General features: G+C 41.3%; 1 protein-coding gene across 6 annotated transcripts in view; it reads left to right on the top strand.

Moving 5' to 3' along the window:
- SORCS1 (sortilin related VPS10 domain containing receptor 1) overlaps nucleotides 1-16,683 on the top strand; it is a 591,779-nt gene that overhangs the window by 556,691 nt on the left and 18,405 nt on the right. For all 6 annotated transcript variants that reach the window (XM_005566385.4, XM_005566384.4, XM_065521387.1 and 3 more), the window contains 2 exons: nucleotides 1,169-1,300; nucleotides 11,358-11,457. In XM_005566385.4, coding sequence (XP_005566442.3) covers nucleotides 1,169-1,300; nucleotides 11,358-11,457 — 232 coding nt within the window. The remainder of the gene's footprint in view (nucleotides 1-1,168; nucleotides 1,301-11,357; nucleotides 11,458-16,683) is intronic.

Below are 16,683 nucleotides of genomic sequence, written 5' to 3'. Positions count from 1 at the left end.
TGCTACTTCAAAGAAATGCAACATGGTGGAGTTCAAAAACTAAGAATCACCTAATTGGGAAATAATGAAATAAATAAGCTTTAAGATGACTCATGAAGGATAAGTAGCAAAGGCAGAGAAAAGACATTCTGGTGGAGATAACATGCACAGAAACATTTGCAGGAAAAGGCTGAAATATTGAGAAATTGTACATCATCCCATTTGGCAAGAGCATAAGAGTTGTGGCTAATTAGTTTGGAAAGGAAGCGTGGGACCATATTGCAGAAGGCCTTGAATATGTCCTTAATCCTGTTAGCAATGGGAATTCTTGCAAGCATTTTGGACAAGGGAACATGATCTGAATTGGACTGCTGGAGAGAGAAGCTAGGATTATAGCTATTGATTCTAGAAGCATCTAGAGAGAGAATTCAGGGGAAACCCTGGGGTATAAGCTCAAGAGAGAGAACAGTGAGCTAGGATAAACAAGAAGTCCTTGAGTGATATCTGTAATTTTAACAGAAGAATCAGTGTGGCCAAGTGGAAGACTCAGGGTGCTTCAAGGAACAGGGTTGGTCATCAGGTCTGATGCTACAGAAAAGTCAACAGGGCCCTCCTGAGGGTTGTGATATGAGGGTGTCCTCTTAGGTTAGGTGGTTAGGATGTGATTGGGTCTACTTGAAGAGTAACTTCAGTGGGATGATGAAGGAGGAAGCTAGGTTAGAAAGGACTAAGGCATGAGGGGCAGATGATAAAGTGAAGGTCTTTTCACTGGCGTGGTCCCCACCTTGGAGGTGCTCTCTAGGAAGAAGAGCTAACATTTGAATCCCCAGGCTCTACCATAAATGCTTCATGTGTAACTCATTAAATCCTCAAAATCACCCATGCACAAGGCAAGTACTGCAACTGTCCTATCTTCTATTTAAAGGAATGTAGGCATAGAGAACATGAGCAATGAGCTTAAGGTCTCATGGTGTTGAAGCTGGGATTAAATCACAGACAGCCTGACTCTGGAGCCTGGACCTATAGCCCAGTGCTGCCTCTCACATCCTCTGCCTGATACACCCAGACCTCTGCTTTCAGGCCCCTTATTGTGTCTTCTGCCTACCCCTGATCCCTCCACCAAATACTTGGTCCCTTCTCAGCTTTCTTGTCTGCAGCACTAATGTGAGCCCCTGTGTCTGTCCCTTAGGCCACAGGGGTTCCAGGTCAACACATCCTGGTGGCGGTGCTTCCCGGCTTACCCACCACTGCTGAACTCTTTGTCCTACCCTATCAGGATCCAGCGGGAGAAAACAAAAGGTCAGCTGACGACCTGGAGCAGGTGAGTCCCTTGAAAAAGGAGGCGTTTTCAGCTTCTCTCTGTAGTCAAAGCCATACCCACTGCCAGTCTGAGGGGTCTCTGGAGAACTGGGGCTTAAGAGTGAGGGCACCAACTGTTTGTGGAGTCTTCAACTTTGTGAGCCTCCATTTCTGACCCATAAACTGGTGATCCTAACTACAGCTTCACCAAAAGCACATGCAAGAGCATTCATGGTAGGTGTATTAGTCTGTTTTCACACTGCTAATAAAGACATACCCAAGACTGGGTAATTTATAAAGGAGGTTTAATTGACTTACAGTTCAGCATAGCTAGGGAGGCCTCAGGAAACTTACAATCATGGCAGAAGGGGAAACAAACCTGTCCTTCTTCACATGGTGGCAGCAAGGAGAAGTGTAGAGTGAAGCAGGGAAAGCCCCATATAAAACCATCAGATCTCGTGAGAACTCACTATCACAAGAACAACATGGAGGTAACTGCCCCCATGATTCAGTTACCTCCCACTGGGTCCTTCCCATGACAAGTGGGGATTATGGAAACTGCAGTTCAAGATGAGATGTGGGTGAGAGCACAGCCAAACCATATCAGCAGGGAGTGGCTAAATTATTTACTGTGTGGAATACTCTGTGGAGTTTACAATGAAGTAGATTAATCTATGTATACTGACACAAAAAATTGTCCATGATATCAAGTGGAAAAAAAGGCAAGTCGCTAAACAATATCTTACTTGTCACAAGAGTGCCATGAGAATCAAATGACATGATATGTATATCTTGTTTAACAGCTACAACTTTTATACAAATAACGAATCCTTTTATGATCTAATTTGTGTTTGTAATGAATAACATTGGCTCCAGAGCAGCTCTACTGCCCTGTGGGGTTCACCTCCTCCTCATCTCCACTACCTTCTGGAGCATTTGAGTGTGTGTGTGTGTGTGTGTGTGTGTGTGTGTGTGTGTGTGTGTGAGATTCTCTTTTTCTCTTTTCCCCTTTAGTCTTCTTTTTTCTTCCCTTTCCTCCTTTTAACTTTAAAAGACTCTCCCATCTCTGTAGTGGGGATTATTATGTTGTTGTTATTCTTCTTTGTCCATTCAGTTAAAATGATCAGTCTTGGTCTAGTTGCCCTGTTAGAAACCAAATGATTTCGATTTCTCAGTTCTTCCAGGTAAATAGATTAAAAATAAGATTCTTCTCAGCTCCTCAGTAAATATTGGCTGTTTCCCTTCCAGTACTTGGAGATTTTCTGTTTACTAAACCCATACTCTAGCCCCATGATCTCTAGTCTTCCAGGATGACTTGAGAACCTTCTGTAATAGTCTTGTTAAAAACAACCCCAAATTATGGCATGGCCTACCTCCTAGCACACACCCTCTTTTCAGCTGCCACTTTCTAACTTGGCAGAAGGTTCACCTGCATAATTTTCTCTGTGTGCAAGTAATGAAGAGCAGAGCTCTCACAGAAAGCCCTGTTGAACCCCATTTCCTAGTGAAGTGGAGTTGAAGGGTGGACTGCTGGTAACCCCTCAGATTTGCATGTAACCTCACTCCCCACCTCAGCTTCCCATCATACTCTACAAATTATTATCTGCACTGCATTTTGGTGGGAGAAAGAATAGATTAGTTCTTATCACAGCATTGCCAAGAACCTAGAGGGAAAGCAGATCCCTATCCAAAGCCTTTAGATAGGAATATTTGCAGTTGTACCTCCTCTAAATCTTACTGGTTTTTCATGAAATCCAGATTTTAATCTTTTCAAGTATGGAAGAGGGTACAGATTTAGAGTCACCTTTTTTCCTAGTTACCACATTGTCTGTGCACTTTTATTTCTCACACTTTCCATATTTTCTTCTAAAAGTGTTTTATTTTCTACTTCATTCTTAGAGGGGAAATTTGGAAAGAAGAGGGGTCCATTCTGTGAAACTTCTTATATTTATGTACAGATGTGTCTTGCTTTGACTATCTGCTTTCTCTAGACTTCTTGTTTCCCTTCATTCTCCATCTCTTCTGTGTGTTTCCTGCAAAAAGCATTCTCAGAGAGCTGAGTGTGGCCCTCAAGGCAGCCTGTATCAGTCATCGGTGAACCATGTCATCAGAGATCTGAAACCAACTAGCTTGCTTGAAGGCTGTGTGACCTAGAATTGGCACACATGTAGAGGAGTCTATTTTGTTAGAACACAGGTTTACATAAATATCAACCAGTTTCTAGTTTCACCTCTGATATTTATTATGTCCATTTTACAGATGAGGAAGGTGAGGACAAGAGAAGTTGAATAATTGAGCCAAAGTCACACTTATCTCATGGGGTGTCTGAGAGGATTAAAGAAATGATATAGCAAAGTACTTGGCCTTATAAATGTTCACTGGCGGTATAGAGATAATGGTTACATTCATGCTCATTATATGATAAGAAGATATGTGGAAAATGAAAAAAAAAAGTTTAGGCGTATTAAATAGACTGGTATAGTCAAGGGCATGTATTGGAAGAGAGGATGGTGGGAATAAGAGAAAACAGATTAATGAATGCAATTACTCAAAATGGAGAAAAACAAGGACAATAAGGAAAGAATGTATCTGAATGGCATGAGCTCATGCGAATTATGCAGATTTATAGCATGAAAAGAAAGTAAAGTACCAAGCTAGAGACTGTAAATTTGTTTAAGGAAATTGCCAGTGTATCAGCCTATTCCAGGACTCAAAGCAAAGTAGACACAGTGACTTTACAAATGCCAAACATAGCACATTAGAAATTAGTGTCTTAGTTGTGGAGGACATTATTACCCTGATGGAAAAATGCACATGAAATGAACTTATTACACCAAGGCACATGTCTAGACCCTGTGAGACAGGGGCATCTCCTGGGGACCCATAGTTTTCAATCCAGGAGGGGTCCTTTCATTGTCTGCTCTGACTTAGTCACTTAACTTTATGGGTAAAAAAACTGAGTTTTTGAATTCATTTAATTGAGAAGTCCAGAGATACAGTTGAGACAGATGAATTCAGAGCCACTCAAAAGTGTCACCAAATTACTTCCCTCTCTTCCTCTGTCTCCATCTGTTTTCCTGGCTACCATATGGGAAGTTGACCTGAGAATGAAACCAACACATAGGAAAGCAAGAATGGCCACAGGCATCCCCAACTTCTATTTACCAGTTTCTCAACCCCAAAGACAGTACCTCTGATCTGATTGCAACAGTGAGAGCTCCAGGTTCACAATTTGCACTGGTCTGACCTGTTTAAAGTGGGCATCTCTTAGCTAGTCCCTGCAGTCATGGGGATAATGTGCTGTCAGTGACAACTCAGATGTTTCATACCCTCCCTGAACCAAATGGACCAGGATTAGACAAGGACATGGATTCCTCAAAGAACAATGTGGGGAAGGGAGAGGGAATGCTGGGAGGCAAATGCAACTGACTTCCGGTGTCATAAATTATACAGAAATTTAAGACAAATGCAAAGCAAACCCAAACAACAGAAATGAACCCCCTGCTTTGAAGGCTGTACTCTAAATCTCAGCTGAAACTTGAGACGGGCTGTCCTTATGCCCTCATTTCACGCCTTGGCCCCTTTCTTGTAAAGGTGCAGTGCAGATCCCCCTGCAGTGAAAGAACTGGGATCCTAGGCAGATGTGTCCTAAAGAATAGGAGGGCAGGGCCCCAGCAAAGGACTCGCAGTCCTCCTTCCTTAGCTTCTTCTGAGAGCCTTCCTGGGGAGCAGCAATGCAGACTTGGATCGAGCTATCTCGTCTGTGAAATAAATTGAAAATTCTTCACAGTGAGAAGTACTTGACCCTGTTATCAGGGTGAGATGGGCTGGGTTAATCAAGTGACCTCTGTCTGGGAGGGTTCCACCAGCTTTTATTTAGGATCTCTGGAGTGAGTGAGAAAAGGCTTTCATGCTCTGAGCTGGGGGTCTCATCAAGGGTAGCACATGCTGCTGTCCTGAGGCCAGCTGCTCAGATGTGGAGCAAGCCCTGCCCCTCAAGCACCCCATTTCCTTGCTCCCCTCGGCGTCCTCAGGGGTGAACAAATTTGTTTCTGTCTCTCCTGTAGGGAGGAAAGACCACCATGCTCTATCGCAATTGTTTGTGATGCTGTGCTGGGGAGATAAGGAGCCTAGGTGTGTTGTCTTTCAGGATCCTTAAAGGACATTAGAACATCTAAAAAGAACAAAAAAGATGTGGAAAAAATGTCCACCACAAATACATATATATATATTTCTTCCTTGGCTGTTTTTATTACTCTACACGGTTGGCAGATGCAGAACCTGAAACCTAAGGAAGAAAGGAAAGGCAGATTTGAACAGGAAGCGGGGTGACAGCTTTTAAGAAATTAGAAATGTATTATGAAATGGAACTAATAATCTCTATTTTCTGCATATCCACACATTTTGCTTATCAGTCTAGATCTTTTTAGCATGGGGAGTCGAATTATAAAAGTACTCTGGAATTTACAAGGAAGGCCACGGAAGTAGGAGAGCTATAATCAAAAGTGGAGCAGGTAAGAGGTGGACGAGAGCCAATGTGTCAGGAAGAGGTAGAGAGAAGCTTAAAGTGGGCGATGGGAAATCCAAAGGAAACACATATTTATGACTGATTTGTTTCTTCATGCACCATTATCCAGGAGACCTCTTAGGCACTTTAATCAGGCTAAATTTGTGTGTGTGTGTTTGTGTGTTATGAAGGAATGAAACTGAGCTACTGTTAATTAGAATTTAGTATTTAGCTCCATTGCTTCCCTGTCATTCAATGCAAAAAGTGTATGAATTGGGAAAGATCTTCCTCTGCTTAACACAAAAGGAGTATTCCTCAACTGCTACTTGAAGAGACTTTAATAGCGTGATGGAATCAAGATTGAACAACTGAGCCAGCTCCCAGGTCATCCCAGGCAATACCCTCTCCAAACATGGCAACAGAATGCTATTATGTTCAGTAAGATTTGCATTCCTCCTACCACCTTCAGAATAAATATTAGTATTTTGGTCCAGTGTCGCTCTGCCATTAATAAATTTGTCTAAGCACATTTGCATCTGTATTTTTACCTTGTACCACTTATTTGGGTTACATGTCCTATGAATTTATAAACTACTCTACTGTCCTTAAAACTTTTATTTTTTCATGTTTCAAGAATTGCCACTTTGCTTCTGATCATCTGGCAGTGTTTCTCCCTCCTGGTTTCATTGTAAATTGTTTAGGCATTGAATATGTTCTTTGTTTTTGTTTTTTTTGTTTTTTTTTTTTGAGACGGAGTCTCGCTGTGTCGCCCAGGCTGGAGTGCAGTGGCGCGATCTCCGCTCACTGCAAGCTCCGCCTGCCGGGTTTACGCCATTCTCCTGCCTCAGCCTCCCAAGTAGCTGGGACTACAGGCGCCCGCCCCTTGCCCGGCTAGTTTTTGTATTTTTTAGTAGAGATAGGGTTTCACCGTGTTAGCCAGGATGGTCTTGATCTCCTGACCTCATGATCCGCCTGCCTCGGCCTCCCAAAGTGCTGGGATTACAGGCATGAGCTACTGTGCCCGGCCGAATATGTTCTTTGTGTGTTAGTCATCACTGTGTGGCTAAATATTTCCAGCCCACTGCTTTCGGGATACATGATGGGGCTGTACCCATGAGTCTCTTCTGCTGGGGCAGAGCCTCAGGACTGTGGGAGCAGAAGTGATATGTGCCACTTCCAAGCCAAATTGTTCAAATGCACATTGTAGAATTTTGCTAGCTCCTTTTCCCTCTTGTGCTGTATGTAGTGAATGGAAATATTTGCGATGGCCGCTCCACCAGCCAGTGTCCCTGTGTGACTACCGTGAGCCCAACACCACTGCGTAGCTGCCATGAATACAATGTGTGAGCAAAAAATTGTCCTTACTTGATTGAAGGCCCTGACCACAGCCATATCTAGTTGATTCTGAGTGTTGCATTCAATCTTCATCTTTTGTGAAGAAGACAATGAGGAACATTGGTGTTTTCCCTGTGGCAGGTCCCTCCCAAGACATCCTTTTGATGGTAGCTTTCGTAAAATTCAAATTGAGCCTCCACCGTCCTTTTGAGTGGTACTCTAAATGAAATGTAGGTTGCACTTGAATAATAGGCATATTTTACCAAATAGGCAGATACCAAGAATAATGTGTTGTTTCTATGGTGGTGATTGTTTAGGTGATGTGGAATAGAAAATGGACTGTGCTGGAAAGCAGCAGAAGAGGGATGACTGTGTACAGGATAAATGAAATTTGTTAAGACAACACGCTTTTCACCAGACAGAAAAAGAAAAAGAAATAAATTCAATTTGCTTTAGCAGGTTCAGTCTTCCTCCTAGAAATCACACGGTGTTTCACTTGAGTCTCTCTCGGGCAAGTGTTTTTCTTCTCGTTTAGGCTATTGCCATACTTTTCAGTAGAATGCAGTGTATTCTACTCCTTTCCATAGCCGAAGACTCTCCCAAACGTTACCCAGTTATGCAACTGGTGAACAGAAAGTGGCCCCTCTGAGGATGGTGTTAGGAAATTCCCACTCCTGTAGCCCATATCAGTCACTGGATATTGGAACTGAAGTTTTAACTTCGGGTACTTCACAGATGAATGAGAGAAGGCAGCATAATTAATAAAAGTGCTGTATTTTCTCATCTTGTAAACCTGTCTTGCCAGACGTCTCTCCAAGAGAAGTCTGTCAGCTTGTTCAAGGAAAATATTTTTAATGAGATACTTTAGGATTAGGAGTCAAACAAAGCTAAAGTCTAGTCTCAACTCTTCAAATATTAACTGAATAAACTTTGGTATTTCCTTTAAGCTCCATGTTCCTTTCCATTGAAGATGCCAGCACTGACACCTAAGATGTACTCTGCTAGAAAAGATAGTAAGAAATAAGCAACTTTACCAAAATAGTGTTCACAGCATATATAATACACTTTAGAATATACGTAACAACTTGTAATCGTTTGAAAAAACACAGGATAAACACTTGTACAAGTGGTGTGGAAAACATAATATTGTCAAAATCTGTCAACAGTTTCATACTCATTTATTTCAGTAGAAAAGCACATGGTCCTAATTGAGATTATTCTTATATGCAATGTAAATTTCATTTAGTTTTGTTTCTTATGCAAATTTTTTCTCACAAAGCATGTGTTCATTGTTGAATGTCCTTTGATGCAAGTTAAATATATGAAACGTACTTTCTGTTACCAGATAATTTTTAAATTTAAATTTCCTTCTTAAAATTTTGTAAGTGATACAGATAGAGCCAATGAAACAATGTTATAAACCAAAAAAAAACCAAGTAGTTAATTATTTTCACAAGGATCTTTCCTGGAGATTATAAATAAAAATATGGTATTTTGATAAACTCCATTTTCTGGTTTAGCTAATTGTATCTCTCACTTGAAGAGAAAACATTCTCAGTGATAAGAAACAAATATTGCGGCCAGGTGTGGTGGCTCACACCTGTAATCCCAGCACTTTGGGAGGCCAAGGCGGGCAGATCAGGATCACATGAGGTCAGGAGTTAGAGACCAGCCTGGCCAACATGGTGAAACACCACGTCTACTAAAAATACAAAAAAAAAAAAAAAAAAAAAAAATGTAGCTGGGCATAGTGGCAGGCGCCCATAATCCCAGCTACTCAGGAGGCTGAGGCAGGAGAATCACTTGAACCCAGGAGGCAGAGGTTGCAGTGAGCCGAGATTGCGCCATTGCACTCCAGCCTGGGCGACAACAGCCAGACTCCGACTTCATCTCAAAAAAAAAAAAAAAGAAAAGAAAAAAAAACAAATATGGCTGCACCTAGTTGAAAGTGGAAAGTGGAGAGTCTTTCTCCCACTTCCCTTTAGTCCATATGATAGATTTGGCAAAACAGTCTAATTCCTTAATTACTTTTGACAGGTCTTTCATATTTGAATAAAAAATATTTTTCTGCAATTCTGTATCTGTGTGTGTGCATGTATGTGTGTGTATTTCATAGCCAAAACCTTTGTGATAGACCTCTAAAAATTCCACTGTCTGATTCCGACAAAGACTGCCAATTAAAAGATAAGAACAGAGAGGAAAACCATTCTATGCAATCTGTGTTAGAAATCCACTTTTCCACTTCTCCTTCTGCTTCTCCTTCCCTCTCTCCTTCCCCCTCCCACTCCCCCTCCTTCTCTTCCCCTTCCTCCTCCTCCTCATCCTCCTCCCCTCTTTTTTTTTTTTTTTTTTTGAGTCAGAGTTTTACTCCGTCTCCCAGGCTGGAGTGCAGTGAGTGGCATGATCTTGGCTCACTGCAATGTCTGCCTCCTGGGTTCAAGTGATTTTCCGGCTTCAGCCTCCCGAGTAACTGGGAGTACAGGTGTGCACCACCATGCCTGGCTAATTTTTTGTAGTTTTAGTAGAGACGGGGTTTCACCATGTTGTCCATGCTGGTCTTGAACTCCTGAACACAAGTGATCCACTCACCTCAGCCTCCCAAAGTGAGCCACCGTGCCCGGCCAGAAATCCACTTCTGTACACCTGGATCATTCTGGATGATTCCCAGCACCCAAGAAAGGAAGTAGCCTAATATACAGAATAAAGTTGTTTTTGTTTTCAGCATACTTTTTTCACAATCTTGTTTTTCTGCATTGTTTGCTAAATTATGACATTTGAAAGGCTGGGTTTGCACTGGATCCCAGATGCTCAACAACTGGGCAGTGATGGTCATCCTCTGTTCCTGTTGTTCAGGAGAGAAGCTTATCTGTGGGGCAGTTCAGTTCTATCACCAATCAGGGGCTTCTGCAGGTGACTCTCTGCTTCCAAACTAAGCCATCAGGCCCTGCTTAACAAATAAAGGGATTAAAGGTGTTATTTTGGCAACTCACTGGAGTAAATAAAACTCAACAAATAGAAAAGGGAAAAAATTAAGAATTTAATTAGCAGAATGATGGTCAGAAAGCATCTAATTAGACTTAAATAACATGTTAAGTAAAATAGTAAATTGATTATTAGAATATTAAAAATAAGGCTAGCAGACCAGATAAAAATAGTAGGAGTGGGCCGGGCGCGGTGGCTCACACCTGTAATCCTAGCACTTTGGGAGGCTGAGGAGGGCTAATCACAAGGTCAAGAGATCAAGACCATCCTGGCCAACATGGTGAAATCCCGTCTCTACTAAAAATACAAAATTAGCTGGGTGTGTTGGCTTACGCCTGTAGTCCCAGCTACTCAGGAGGCTGAGGCAGGAGAATCACTTGAACCCGGGAGGCAGAGGTTGCAGTGAGCCAAGATTGTGCCACTGCACTCTAGCCTGGTGACAGAGTGAGACTCTGTCTCAAATAATAATAATAATAAAATAATAGGGATGTTGTTATCCCCGTAACTTTTCAGAAATTCCTCAAAATTATAAAGGAAACAGCAAATGGAGCTAGGTTTTCTACTCTAAACAGACAAACAGGTTTACCTCATCCATAAAACCTTACCTTACACTATTTCTACCCAAATGAAGTTATTTGTCCCATGCTTGGGGTTAAATATTTCATAGTCCAGACTTCCATGGGTCTGCCCAGTACCCGTGTATCAGCCTGAGGTACAGTTTAGATAATATTTATAAGCATGAAATAAAGGTTAGCCAATTTGTTACTTACATTATAGCTGTACTTTGTTTCAATTGTACATTTTAGCAGAACTATATTTACCATACAATAAATATTCATAAAGTGTTTTGTGAAAATCACATGGTTTGGGAAATAGAATGGAAGTAAAATGAATATATATGAATCTTATCAGAATGTGTAAATTGTATATACTTCTTTTAAGTCCTTATGCATAACAAATGTTCTCTCAAAAGACTAGGGGTAAATTTTCTAAGATCATTCAGAATAATTTTTAAAGAGTGTAATTATTTTCATTCACTAACAGTTTCTCCTATTTTGTAGCAATTAGCACGTAAAGACAGGTCATGCTTAAAAATAATTGTATCTGCATATTCTGGAATTAATATAAACCTTATTTATATAACTCATGGGTATAATATTGTGATGCCTTAGTGAAAATAGTAAATATTTCTAAGCTTATTGGTTTATAATCTGTGTAACACTTTTGGTGGCACTAACTATGCTTCTTTTTTCAGATATCAGAATTGCTGATCCACAAGCTCAACCAAAACTCAGTACACTTCGAGCTGAAGCCAGGAGTCCGAGTCTTCGTCCACGCTGCTCACTTAACAGCAGGTCAGTGTCCATGTCCCTGGGTTCTGGCTGGTGGCTCTGGCAAAGGGAATCCCAGTCTGTGCTTCCTTCCTCATAAAAAGGCTAGATGGTAACAGTGCTAGTCAGAAATCAGATCAGTCATCAGATCTTGAATGTTGTCTTGCTTGGTGTTTCTGCCTCAGTGGAGAACCAGTTAAACAACAGAAAAAGGTGACACTTTTGGCTGGGCTCAGTGGCTCACGCCTGTGATCCCAGCACTTTGGGAGACTGAGGTGGGTGAATCACTTGAGGTCAGGTGTTTGAGATCAGTCTGACCAACATGGTAAAACCCCATCTGTACTAAAAATACAAAATATAGCCAGGCGTGGTGGCACATGCCTGTAGTCCCAGCTCCTTGAGAGGCTGAGGCAGGAGAATCGCTTGAACCTGGGAGGCAGAGGCTGCAGTGAGCCGAGATCACGCCACTGCACTCCAACTTGGGTGACCCAGTGAGAAGGTAGTATTTTATACTTAGTCTCTGGCAAAAACTGTCAGTGAACCGCTTAGATACATCTCACATGAAAGCATGCTTCATTTATCTCATCAGAAATCTTGAAAATAACATTAACAAATACATTTGTGGGGGTCTTTCTGCAAAGTCTTATTTTCAACATATTCATATTACAAATCATTTGCTTTCTTTAAGTTTCAGGGATAATGTAACGCAGTAGAGATAGCAGGAACTTGGGAGTGGTACAGGGCCATACCCAGGAACTGAACCTGGAATTGGTCAGGATCTTACAATTTACTTAATGTCATTGAGCTTCCATCTCTTCACCTGAAAAGGTGGTGGTGAGGACGGCGGATCCTCCTTCTAAGCTGATGGAGAGTTTTCAATGACAACACAAGTAACTTAGAATAGATGATAACACAAGTAGCTTAGAATAGTTTTCAATGATAACACAAGCACTTAGGAACAGATATTGTTGTGATATATTAATAATAAATTAACAATGTTTATTGAGTACTTTTTTTTGCAGAGTACCATGCTGGTGCTCCATGGCGTACAAACACCTGTGAAAAGTGGTCTTCGTCTTCATAGAACTTATACCCTGGTTGTGGTGTGGGGAAGTTCGGTGTAGCAATGGCAGTGGTACTGTGGGACGGGAAGAACAGGCAGCGGAGAGTAGTCAGTGAGCAAACTGCATACATGCTTATATAGAGAGAGACTATGTAACATATTTAAGCACTTGGATTCTTTTTTTCCAGTCAGAACATTGGTTTCCATCTTGGCTTTGTTACTGACTATGTAATCCTGGGAAAGACATTTAACTTCTGTGTGTCTCAGAGATGGTAATAGCATCTCTGCCAGTGGGATTGTGTGAAGACTAAGTTAATTCAGGTAACGCACTTAGCATAGTGTCTGAAAGATAGCTGTAAAATTCATTTTTATTGTTATTAGCAACTAAAGCTGTATAAGAAATTTAAAGCAGAGATGAGTTATATCCTGTCAAAATGATACAGTATTGTTTCATGGAGTAGTGGTTTCGAGGAAGAACCTGAAAGGATGGATAGGATTAAATGCAGGAGGTCATTCTAAGCACCAAGGAAGTAAAGCCTAAAGGGCTCTGGGCATGCTGAATAAATAAATGAGGATAAAAAGTAGCTATTACCAGCACCATACTCTGGTTTCCTGGAGATTTCACGAGGCACTGCTAGGTCTAGCGGAAGGCCAAGCAGGCTGACCACTGACCTCTCACCCTCTTGGATTTTATATTTTTTCTTTATTGGATTTCATGGAAGATTTTATTGTTCTTGTTGTTTTTTCAATCCCACTATTTAAAGTCACTGTTACTCAGCATGGGATATGGAGGTGTGGAGGGTGAAAACGTGCCAGGGTGCACCGTTTTTACTTACTTTAGCGAGTAAGCCATCAAAGGTCTGGGAAGCCATCGAGACCTTTGAACAGAAGTATGATTCAGAGCATCCCTTGAAAAAGATGACTGTAAGGAGCAGGAGGATTGAGTAGGGCTCAATTCCTATTCTGCATCTTGTCATCCTAACACATCCATTGAACAGACACTTACTGAGTGCCTGCCTACACTGGGCCAAGCAATGTTGTCAACACTGGGGATAGAGTCTCCGCCCTCATAAACTACTATTGTTGGTCAAAGCCGCTTTCTGAATCATATGCTGGTGAAAATTATCTGAAGAAAAGACCAACTTAGGGCATTTGGTGGTCTTGACTGGCCCTTTCCTACCCAGAATGTTGAGCTTTGGTGTTTGGTGAGTGGGGTTAGCACATGGCAGAGGCACACGTGACTAGTTGTATGGGAGAATGATTCCAGAAACAAGAGTTATAGTCATCCTGATAGCCGAGCCACTGACAAATGTTGTCAACTGAATAGAAAGTAACCATTGAACATCGGTTAAAAAAGATTCACTGATTTATTTAATCTAATCAGACCATCGAGCCTGTTTAGGTAGCTGACTGAACTTCATCAGCCACTACTTGTTCCCTTTGAGTTTAGAAATTAAAACAACTAAGCCATACTGAGGTCTGGGTTTGAAGGGATGTGGCCAACTTTTCTATCCTTCGTGATGCAAAATTTGCTTTTACAGCATAAGCAGCCTTTGAATGAACACTATCTTTAGGCTTGATGTATCAGAAAACAGTGCCTCCCTCTGTTGAACAGGAGAGCATTGGAGGTCAAGCTAGGCCTGGAACTAACCCTACTTCTCCCATTCTTCAATTCTGGAGGCCACTCACATTTCACTCTTTTTCTTCCTTCCATACTTCTCTTCCATCTGTGTCTGGTTTTTATTTAACGATTATTGCATTATGCTCTAATGATGGTTCAGATCGTTTTGGAAGATAGTGAATGTTCCCGCCACAAAGAAATGATAAATGATTGAGATGATGGATGTGTTAATTACCCCGATCTGATCACTATGCTTATGTATCTCAGCATCACTATGTACCCCATGAATATGTATAATTGTTATGTGCGAATTTAAAACAATTTAAAAGATTGATATGTTACCATATTTAACTTTAGGGAGAAGTGGGTTGTAAAAAAAAAAAAGGAAATCTTATTTTAAATGTTACTTAAGAACACTTTCTTCAGTGACAAATGGTTTAGAGCTGGGATCAAGCTGAAATATTGAGATCAAAAAGTGGGTAATTAGCTGAGACTGGTTTGGCCAGTAGGCTTGGCCAGAAAAACTGAATACAGCAAAGGCATCCAAAGGTCCTTGGATTTATAGCTCCCTGTGGGAAAGGAAGTCAATTCCTGATAACCATGAGACGTTAATCCCACTGGTAAAAACTCCAGATTGCAAAAGATAATGCAAAGTTGGAAGAACTGAAAAATGTTTTCAATTCATGTTTGTAGTTTATTATATAACTAGGAGTTTCGGAAGCAGGACTGAGATTCCTGAGAAGAAGGACTGGCAAAAGGGAGGTATAATTTGGGGACCCAGATATGCACACTGAGATATGAAGAACCCCTTGCAATATAGGTGTGTGTAACACAAAGTCACCAAAGGAAAAAAAAAAAAAGTCCATTTCCAAGTAAAAGCCCAATCTTAGCCTGGACCAATTTCGAGAGAGTGAGAAAATTATTTGACTTCCAACCATCGTAGAAATCTTTCCTGTTAGTTTTGATAGTAGGGTCTTTCGGCTATGTAATTCCAAACCTGATCCACTGGCATTATTGAGTTTGCTGTCCTGGCTAGTTCAGCAACTGGAGTAGATATAGATGTATATGTGGAAAATTAGCTCCAGTTTGGTAAGTAAACAAAGATAATTTCCTGGGTTAATGGAAAAACTGGAAACTTTGTCTTGGAAACTGTTGGTATACTAAGTTTGGCTATGCTGGTCATAACGCATTAGAGCTGTCAGGGTCTACAGGAACACAGTCACTCAGGGCTCGATTTTCATATGCAAAAGACACACCTGTCAACTGCAACAACAATTGTGATAAGGAAGTAAAATATGTGAGGGATCTGGGATCTGTTTCCTGTTGGTGATTGCTCCTAAGTTACCTCTAGCTACCTGATTAAAAGAAAAAAAGCAAAAAAAACCATTTGAATAGGGTAGTAGACCCTACATATACAAAAAAACAGTGCAGGGGATTCCCCTTTCACTCATGGAAAGCTTGGCACTTTGGTAGGGTATCAGTGGGCTGAGACACTTACCACAGTTTTGTTTCTTTTTTTTTTTTTTTTTTTTTTTTTTTGAGATGGGGTCTCACCCAGTCCCCCAGGCTGGAGTGCAGTGGTGTGATCTCGGCTCACTGCAACGTCTGTCCCCTGGGCTCAAGCCATCCTCCCTCCTCAGCCTCCCAAGTAGCTGGGACCATAGATTCACGCCACGATGCCTAGCTAAGATTTTTTGTGTTTTTGGTAAAGACAGGGTTTCACCATGTTGCCCAGGCTGGTCTCGAACTCCTGAGCTCAAGTGATCTGTCTGCCTCAGCCTCCCAAAGTGCTGGGATTACAGGCATGAGCCACCACAATTGCTTTTATTAGGTTGAAATTAACACATGAATATTTGGGTGGCTAGGAAGAGAAGGAGAAGGAAGCCTGAAAAAAAAAAGAGAGAGAGAAACAGTGGGGAGGAGTATTAGATGCAGAACTTCCTCCTCAGCTCTATTTCTCTTTCTCTCATCCCCCCTGTAGGCCGGGGAAAATAAAAATTCAAAGGAAAAAAAAAAGGAAGAACCATTGTTAGCAACATTTCATGTCTCATAAGCAGGATTGCTAATACCTTCCCAGGGACCATTACAACATGCTGCTGCATCCCATTAATTGCTCAGCAGATGTTCAGCAGCCTTCTTTTAAAAATGTTTGAGCCAGAGTATGTTGTTGGTGAGAGAAGCAAATGCATAATTTGGTTTGTCTCCAAGGAAAAAGAACTGTCTCTTTTCAAGAATTTGCTAGCCTAATTTTGGTTTTCAAATTCAGTTCCCTATTTGCTTTTATGGGAACACAAGGAAAGCATTTGCAGATACCTGAATGTCATTAGAGACTGGAGTGTGTTTGCTCCCCACCCACCAACATGTTCCATTTGGGAATTCATTAACTGTGGCATCTAAGCTGAGCTAAATTTTGAATGTAGTCCTCGTTTTGTTCCTAGCCATTCCTATGCTTCTTGGTTTTCAGGCAGTTTTTCTTAAGGGTCTAACCACTCCTGACAGGTATGTTTCTGAAATTCTCTTTGCAGAAAGGAGAGACTTAACCCTGTATGAGAATAAGGGAAAACGA

Source organism: Macaca fascicularis, chromosome 9, assembly GCF_037993035.2.
Source record: "Macaca fascicularis isolate 582-1 chromosome 9, T2T-MFA8v1.1".
Lineage (NCBI taxonomy): Eukaryota > Metazoa > Chordata > Mammalia > Primates > Cercopithecidae > Macaca > Macaca fascicularis.
The sequence above is the reverse complement of the archived record's forward strand: the minus strand, read 5'-3'. Positions and strand labels throughout refer to the sequence as shown.